Consider the following 9,923-nt stretch of genomic DNA (forward strand, 5'->3'; position numbering starts at 1 on the left):
TGTTTGAAATTCATGATCAAAAAAATAGTTGCCTTTTTAAATAAATAGTAGTTATAGTGTAGTTCTTTTCGGACCAATGAATACACACTTGACTAAACCAATTGGTGCAGATACATTGGAGAACCAAACTAATACACACTTGACTAAACCAATAGCGACTGAGTACACAACAATACCAAAATGAATATCTGAGAAGCTTTGAATTCCTTGAGAATGTTGTTGTTGTTACTGTTGTTGTTACCAGTATTACTCTGTCATGTCTCGGCAAGAATAGCTACTTAAGTCAGTTATGTCTTGTGCTAAAATATTGCAGCATTGACATACTGGCTAAACAGAAAAGCAAAGTGCTCTCTTTCAACAAATTATTATCGGTAAAATGAAGGAGAAAACACCATCTGATAGATTAATGGCTGCGATAATTTCATTAAGGACATACATCTGCCGAAGATCCAAAACTGAATGCATAACCTTCTATACGAGGCAAACTTATCCCAATACAATGAGGGACCATATACCGATGAGGATACATCTATACAACATTTGAATACCATTATGTGCAACAATAATGACAAGAGAGAATGAATCTGCAAGTGCTTTCATAATGTAGCACTTCAACTCTGGAGAGAAAAAAGCCCCAGATGAACTTTGCTGAAGCAAATACTTCAACTTCCTCGGAGCAGAAGAATGGATGTCATAGAGAGGTAAACAACTCCAGATTTTTAAGGCAGAGGCGAGCATACATGTCCTCAAAGCAATTATTTTCTGCCTTTATTTTGCTGATTAATCCTTAGTAACCCATCTTCGGCCACGAACTTGGATACCCATCTCCAACAGGAAAGCCCTCCAACAGTTTATTACAGAAAATGCAGGAAACAGTCCACGGCACAATTCATTGTGCATATTATTATCATAAAGTTTTAACTTAAATACACCGATAGTGTAAATGATTTTTACACTATCTAGGAAAATCATTCTGAAGGGTTCACCATTCAGTAGAAAAGCACTGCAGCAGAGGCAGAGGCTTTTGGTGCATTCATTAGCCTCTCCTCGAATTCCTGAACCTTATAAGACATAAGAATAATTGGGCCATAGATCCACATCTGCTTCTCTGCGAATATCACCATTTCCTCTAACACCATGGAACTCCTGAGCAAATATTCCACAAAATGAATCACATGCTTCTCCGTTACAAAACCAGCTACCTCCACCATCTTGAGGTGATGAGTCAAGCACTGGACAGGAGTAACTACCATATTCCAAAATTCATCTCCATCAAAGTCATATGAGTGAATCCACGAAGTTAAGTTCTAAAATAAGCACAAGAGGAAATATCCAGTTAAGAATTGTCCCGAGCTATGTATAATGGATACTAACAAGGACTCAGAACTGCAAAATCGTAGGGTAACACATTATGAAAATACATTTATAGTTACTGTGAAACAAACAAAGAAAATCATACATGTTTAGAAATTTAAGTTTCCACCTTGAAGAAACACGATGTCTTATGTTTTCTACTTGATGGTTTCTCATGACTCCCCAAATAACGAGTAAAAAGGAGATTAGGGAAAAAAGTCCTATTTGCATATAGTAGAAAGACACTCACATTTCACAGTAGGGTCATTTATATGAAATATGAAAATGATATTTTTTTGTTAAAAAAAAAGGAAACTGCCAAAGTTAGTATTCAACACATCCCAATCATGCCAACTCGGATTAGTGTCCTACCAGTGTCTAACACCATGTATTACCATTGCAAAGAATACAGTTAACAGCAAGAGCAATAAAACAATTAAATTTTGTCATACTCGGGATTACCATTGCAAAGAATACAGTTAACAGCAAGAGCAATAAAACAATTAAATTTTGTCATACTCGGGATGGATAATCATAGTAAGCAGTTATATCGATGATAAGATTCTCCAAGCTAGGACAGTGCTTCAGCAAGTTCAGTATTCCTGGTAACTGCCATTTCACAAAATCCAATTGAAGGTGAAGCGTCTTGCAACTGAAGGTCGGTGCTGGTAGATTTGTCAACTGCCATGAAGAAAGTACCTAGGCAGACAAAAAATAAAACATGAAAGTTAAAGAAACTAAATACATAGATTTTTGCGTTGGGTTATTCAAGCGCTTGGTCAACATTCTTTGTTGCTATGTGAAACATGAGTATTAGGGGTGGCAAATGGGCTATTTGGACTGTATTTGGGCTGATCATGATGGGTTGACTCATTAACCGGGTCATTGCCCATCCCTGCCCAAAGTTCACTTGGGTTAAGATGGACTGGGTCAAGATGGGTTAAACAATGGGTTGTAACCCAACCCGCCAAATTGACCCAAATATTTGCAATATTCTCAACTTTTAAACAAGCATATATAAAAATTATCTTATGTTTTGGAACAACTTTCAATTCATGTGGATTTAGAAATTTATTTGATAGTTTTTCATCTTATAATAATAACAAAAATCAGAAAAATAAAAAAGTAGCAAAATTAGAACTTTCCACCCACCCCAACTGTTAGATTGATAGTTAAATAGTAGTAAATAACCCTAATCTCATATGTATTAGAAGTAGGACATGTATTATATATATATGGTTCATTGTATCATTGTCAATATTAATCAAGAATATTTTCTCTCGTGTTTTCTCACATGGTATCAGAGCTTTGGTGAGAATAGATCGTTGTGCATCATTCCAACGACATCCGGGAAGAAAGAACTCAGTCACTGTGAGAGTTTCCGGTGACCTAAGTGACTATTTGCGTCAAACTCACTAATTATCAGTGTTGTGCAAAATCCAATACCACCAAAAGGTCCCCAAGAGATAGGGGACCAAACCCCAGAAAAAAAACCACATGAAAACACTCACCCACACTCCTGCCGGAGTTCTGCCGCAGGCGGCGCGTGAGGGTTGTTCCGGCCAGAATTTCAAAAAATTTCTTTTGGATAGTGTAATCGTCTTGCTTTTCCGAGCCTACCCATCAAGTTTACATCAGATTCCGACGACTTTTTTATTTTCCGGTGAGCTACAGTGTTTCCGGTGAACAATAATAGTGAAACAGTGATTTCCAAACAATTTTTTGACCTTTTCCGGCATGAACATTATAATGTCATTCTTATTAGAAGTCTTAGACTCATAATTCGTTGGATCGAATGCATTAAATCCAATCCAGATGGTTTCTTTACCGGATTATATTGAGTTCCTTCAGTACAAAGCACGTAAACAGACATCTTCAGGATTAGCCTCCGTTAACAAATCTCTTTTCACTAGTATCTCATATTCTCAATCTCTTCCAATAGTCACAATGGTCAATGGGTCTCAAGCCATGACAACTGCAATAGGTCAAGCAAGTCCACTTCCTTCCTTACCTTTAGACTCAATTCTTTATGTTCCTGGTAGTCCTTTTAATCTCATAGTCGTTAGTCGCTTAGCCAAATCACTTAAATCTGTTGTTTTATTTCTTGATAACCTTGTTTTTATACAGGAACGCAGTACAGGGCGGATCATTGGTACCGGACGTGAATCAGATGGACTTTATTACCTTATCCTTGCAAAATCACATGGACTCGCATCTTGCCTTCCTCCAATAACTTGTCTCGTTATTGATTCACCAGATTTATTACATAAACGGTTAGGACATCCCAGTTTATCAAAAATTCAGAAAATGGTACCTGGCGTATCTCACTTGTCCACTCTAGAGTGTGAGTCGTGTCAGCTCGGTAAGCATATCCGCTCCCATTTCCCACGACGTCTTGATAATCGAGCAGTCACCTTTTACTTTAGTCCATTCATATGTTTGGGGTCCTAGTCGGGTTAGTTCTACCTTAGGATTCCGCTACTTTGTCAGTTTCATTGATGATTATTCTAGGTGCACTTGGAAATTTTTGATGAAAAATCGATGTGAGTTATTTTATATTTTCCAGACCTTCAACGCTGAAATTCAAAATCAATTTGGGGTTTCTATCCGCACATTTCGTAGTGATAATGCCCTAGAGTATTTATCTTCCCCATTTCAGCAGTTTATGAACTCCCATGAGATTATTCATCAAACATCTTGCCCGTACACATCCCAACAAAATGGGGTAGCTGAAAGAAAGAATAGACATTTTATTGAAACTGCTCGTACCCTACTCATACAATCTCATGTTCTGCTGCGTTTTTGGGGGATGCAGTTCTTACATCTTGTTATCTTATTAATCAAATGTCATCTTTAGCTATCCAAAATCAAGTTCCATTCTCTGTCCTGTTTCCCCACTTACCTTTGTTCTCTCTTCCACCCGTCTTTGGGAGTACGTGCTTTGTTCATGACCTTACTCCAGGAAAAGATAAGTTAGCTCTTTGTGCTCTTAAGTGCATATTTCTGGGTTACTCGAGAACGCAAAAGGGATATCGATGTTATTCTCCTAACCTTCAGCAATTTCTTATGTTTGCTAATGTTGCCTTCTTTGAAACCCAATCATACTTCACAGGTCCAGTTAATCACTTAGATATTTCTGAGGTGCTACCCGTTCCTTCTTTTGGAGATTTAGTCCATATCTCCCATTCATCTTCCTCCATAGCTCTACCGCCTACAGTTCCAGTTGCAGCTCCACCACCTATAGCTCCAATGTCACCACCGAGTCCAGTTCCACCAACTATAGCTCCAGTGCCACCACCTAGTCTAGTTCAACTTTCTACAGCTCCACCACTCCTTACTTATCATCGTCGTCAGCCCCCAGCATCAGGCCCAGCTGATTCATGTCCTGCACCTGACCCTGCTAATATTGCGGACTTCTCTCTTCTTAATCAACCGATTGCACTACGAAAAGGTATACGGTCCACACTTAATCCTAATCCTCATTATGTCGGTTTAAGTTACCATCGTCTCTCATCATCCCATTGTGCATTTGTGTCATCTTTGTCCTCTGTTTCCATCCCTAAGTCTACAAGTGAAGCACTGTCTCATCCTGGATGGCGACAGGCTATGATTGACGAGATGTCTGCTTTACATACGAGTGGTACTTGGGAGCTTGTTCCTCTTCCTTCGGGTAAATCGACTGTTGGTTGTCGTTGGGTGTATGCAGTCAAAGTTGGTCCAGATGGCCAGGTTGATCGACTTAAGGTCGTCTTGTTGCCAAAGGATATACTCAGATATTTGGACTCGATTATAGTGATACTTTCTCTCCCGTGGCTAAAATTGCATCAGTCCGCCTTTTTCTATCCATGGTTGTTGTTCGCCATTGGCCTCTCTATCAGTTGGACATTAAGAATGTTTTTCTTCACGGTGACCTTGAGGATGAGGTTTATATGGAGCAACCACCTGGTTTTGTTGCTCAGGGGAGTCTAGTGGTCTTGTATGTCGGTTGCGTCGGTCCCTCTATGGTCTAAAGCAGTCTCCTCGAGCCTGGTTTGGTAAGTTCAGCACAGTTATTCAGGAGTTTGGCATGACTCATAGTGAAGCTGATCACTCTGTATTTTATCGACATTCTGCTTCAAATCTCTGCATTTATCTGATCGTTTATGTTGACGATATTGCTATTACTGGCAATGATCAGGATAGTATTAGTAAGTTGAAGCAACATCTCTTTCAGCACTTTCAGACTAAGGATCTGGGCAGATTAAAGTATTTTCTAGGTATTGAGGTCGCTTAGTCTAGCTCAGGTATTGTGATCTCACAACGGAAGTATGTCTTAGATATTCATGAGGAGACAGGAATGACAGGTTGTAGACCTGTTGACACTCCGATGGATCCGAATTCTAAAGTTTTGCCAGGACAGGGGGGAGCCTCTTAGCGATCCTGCAAGATATATGCGGTTGGTTGGTAAATTAAATTACCTCACAGTGACTAGACTTGACATTTCCTTTCCTGTGAGTGTTGTGAGTCAGTTTATAGATTCTCTCTGTGATAGTCATTGGGATGCAGTTGTCCGCATTCTTCGGTATATAAAATCAGCTCCAGGCAAAGGCTTATTGTTTGAGGATCGAGGCCATGAGCAGATCGTTGGATACTCAAATGCTGATTGGGCAAGATCACCTTCTGATAGACGTTCTATGTCTGGATATTGTGTCTTAGTAGGAGGAAATTTGGTGTCTTGGAAGAGCAAGAAACAGAATGTGGTTGCTCGGTCTAGTGCAGAAGCAGAATATCGAGCAATGGCTATGGCGACATGTGAGCTAATTTGGATCAAGCAGTTGCTAAAGGAGTTGAAATTTGGTGAGATTAGTGAGATGGAACTTGTGTGTGATAATCATGCTGCTCTTCATATTGTGTCAAATCCAGTGTTTCATGAGAGAACTAAACACATCGAGATTGACTGTCACTTTGTTAGAGAAAAGATACTCTCGGGAGATATTGCTACAAAATTTGTGAAGTCGAATGATCAGCTTGCTGATATTTTCACCAAGTCCCTCACTGATCCTCATATTAGTTATATATGTAACAAGCTCGGTACATATGATTTATATGCACCAGCTTGAGGGGAGTGTTAGTTTGATAGTTAAATAGTAGTAAATAACACTAATCACATATATATTAGGAGTAGGACATGTATTATATACAGGGCTCATTGTATCATTGTCAATATTAATCAAGAATATTTTCTTCCGTGCTTTCGCCCACCAACCCCCACCCTACCCCCACCCTAAATAAAAATATTATTTAGAGTACTTTATTTTAATATTGTAGATAGAGTATTTTCTTTTTCATTTCAACAAAATGAATATTTTCTTTTTATAATGTCGAAAAAGTATTTTCTTTCATTTCAATTTTCATGATGTAGAAAAAGTATTTTCTTTTACATAAAATGAGTACTTTTTTTTCATGCTGTAGAAAAAATATTTTCTTTTGTTTCAACAAAAAGAGTATTTTCTTTGCATGATGTAAAAAAAGTATTTTCTTTTTCACAAAATGAGTACTTTCTTTTCATGTTGTAGAAAAAATATTTTCTTTTTCACAAAATGAGTACTTTCTTCTCTTGTTGTAGAAAAAGTATTTTCTTTTAATTTTGTAGATAGAGTATTTTCCTTTTATTTTATTGTAATACCTAAAAAATAGCTCAATACCGTCCTTTATTTTATTTGTTGTTTTTTTTGTTGTGATAATGTGTTTGTCTTTATTTGCAGATTTTTTTCATGTTTGATGATTACTTTTGTCAATAACGGTTAGTTAAATAAATCATTCGATATCATGAAATTAGTACTTATTTTGTTGAAATGAAAGAAACTACTTTTTCTACGTCATTAAAAAATTATTCATTTTGTTAATATGAAAGAAAATACTGTTTCTATATCATATACTCTAAATAATATTTTCATATATTTAGGGTGGGGGTTCGCGGGTAGGGATGAGGTTGGGCGGTGCGTGAGTGAGAGTGGAGGGTGAGGTGGGCATGGGGGCGGGGTAGGGGTTGAGTGGGGGTAGGGGTGGTGGGTGGGGTGGTGGGGGTTGGTGAAGATGAGGAAGGTTGAAAAAAAGTTTTGGAAAATATTTTTCACCAATTGGAGAAAAACAAATTCATAAGAAAAATATTTTTCAAACATTTAACCAACCAAACATGGGAAAATTAGAAAATATTTTCTAGAACATGGGCCAAGGTAGAACTTTAAGATTGAGCATTTCCATGGGTCAACGTTGGGCATCATCGCGGGTCCATTTGGGTTGATGATTTTTGATGGGTTAACTTGGGCTATCACAAAACAGCCCATCTTCAAAATTGTTCCAGCCCAAACCCATTAAAACTTGGGCGGGTTGGGCGGGTCAAATGGATTTGGGTTAGTTTTGCCACCCCTAATGAGTATTCACCATCTATTTATTTGAACAATGCATCTCTACACCATGAAAAGGATATTGTCTGTAAGTTCAAACTAAGCTTAAACACATTTGATGCAATGCACACATTCAATGCGATGCACAAATTTGGTATGTGCTGAAGCACATAAGTAGCGAAAAGGACTATGTCTAAAAGGAAATTGTCCTATGCACTATGAACAATGCTTCTAAGTGATCAAGAAAACAAGGAGGTTTCTTCCTTAGGTATTGACATGACAAAAAATGCAACCAAAGAGATGCTTACAATAGCAAAGAATGCTGCATCCACCAAATTTGACGTAAATGCTTGGTAAACTGAACCAAGAAAATGCAGACATCTAAATTGCTTAGACGAAGTAGCCTACAGTCATATGACAGCTTCACTATACTCTGAATTTTTATTGTCTAGCCTCCATAAGACTTTACATGAAAGAATATGCCTTTTGCTGTAGGACTTAGGATATTGACTTATCTACCATTTCTGAGTTTATGGAAAACAACATGAGAAGGGTGTGTTTATAATCTGATGATATTGAAATAAAACTTCTTTTTTTCGATAAGTTAAAATGAAATTTCTTAAGAAAAGCAGAGAAGCACAAACTCAAGATGACGATTTAATCAACAAGGACTTGTGCTGAAAACCACAAGGTAAGTAACAAAAGCATTAAAAAACTGATTGCACAATATACATGAAATATTGATGGATGCCTAAACCTGAGACGTTAAAGACAAAATCCAACACCATAAACCCTCCAGTCCATCAATTTATTGATATTCCATCGCTTTAATAGAAGAGTTAATAGCTAGTATATCAACCTAAAAGGTTATTTCTCCATAGAGTCAGAAATCATAAAATATACCTGGAGTTGCGAAGAAACAGAAAAAGTCACATACCAGAGCAAACCAGGAACATAGCTTGAGAGTTGAGACTTTTGGCCCCTGTAATTGTTTGGAGGAGTATTCTCATCTCTTGATAATCCTTGTACTCTTTGAAGTCAAACTTCTCCATACGATTGACAGACACTTCAACAATAGGTGTTACATTTGTAATATCTAGCACCTCCACAGTTCCAGACATTTCTAATGATAGGAGAGTTGGACAGGAGACATGTATCCTTGTTCCAAACCATCTAATGCCAAGTACCAATGTCTTTAAATTTGAATTGAGCAGAACCAGTCTTCTATGGCCGTAGCAAAACCACAGAGTCAATTCCTCAAGCACAGGGCAACCAAAGAGAATATAATCCATCGATTGATCCATTAGCATAACATTATCAAGAGAAAATGATGTTAGAGCCTTCAGCTCGCTCTTCTTTTTTCACATTTATCTTACAGTATGCCAATCGGAGTTCAACCAAACGAGGACTGCTTAGAACAAAATTAGGCAGATCATAATAAGCCTGGGGCTCAAATGTACCATGTGCAGAGAAAGACAAGTCAAGGACCTTCAAATTCTTATTTAATGCGAACTGGATCCAAGTACCAATTTCATTAGCCATTCTATTCTCACTCCTCAGACAGTCATACTGCCATCTGTCTGTTCTGCTGGATACTCTCTGTCGAATTGAATGGGATAAGCTAAAATGAAAATCAAGGCAGAACTTATAAAGATTTGGGCTCTTATTAAGAAGAAGCACATGACGAACAAAGTTCAAGAACCTTTCGTCATAGTCAGGACGATTAGCTTGACTATAATAGATGCAGTTGTGCCCCGGAAACATGCATTGATCAAAAGTGAGTGTGTGGATGAATGGCCAGAGGTGATTAAATCTTCGAATCAAGATTGTGTTCACAGAATCAATTGTTGGCAATAAGGAGAGAATATGGATGAGGATGGCATCTGGTAGTCCACTTATACGGTCTTCGTTAAAGTTACAGCTTCTTTGCCTTGCAGACATATTTCCTTCTGTAAGACAACATAGCACATTTTTAGGTGCAATAAATTGCAAGCTATGAAATGACTGAGCATATGTTATTCCTAGAAACCAAGAGGCACAGAACAAGAACTTTCCTCCCTCTAGTTAATCAGGCTGAGAAATCCTCGAGCGATAATCTCAGCATATTAAATTTCCATTTAGAGATAACAATTCATGATGATAACACATGGGATCAAACAGATTGGGAAACTTTTTAAGTTTTTA

At 37.8% G+C, this 9,923-nt stretch overlaps 1 protein-coding gene across 1 annotated transcript; it reads right to left on the reverse strand.

Annotated features, from left to right (window-relative positions):
- Positions 1 to 9,056: 9,056 nt before the first annotated feature.
- Positions 9,057 to 9,680, reverse strand: LOC138872999 (putative FBD-associated F-box protein At5g56400). Its single transcript, XM_070151424.1, has one exon. It carries the CDS (start codon positions 9,678 to 9,680, stop codon positions 9,057 to 9,059), a length of 624 nt encoding a protein of 207 aa, XP_070007525.1.
- Between the last annotated feature and the right edge of the window lie 243 nt (positions 9,681 to 9,923).

The sequence above is a fragment of the Nicotiana sylvestris genome, chromosome 7 (genome assembly GCF_000393655.2).
Source record: "Nicotiana sylvestris chromosome 7, ASM39365v2, whole genome shotgun sequence".
Lineage (NCBI taxonomy): Eukaryota > Viridiplantae > Streptophyta > Magnoliopsida > Solanales > Solanaceae > Nicotiana > Nicotiana sylvestris.

Coding starts and splice junctions, on each gene's coding strand:
- LOC138872999 (XM_070151424.1), bottom strand. CDS start 9,680: ATGTCTGCAAGGCAAAGAAGCTGTAACTTTAACGAAGACCGTATAAGT.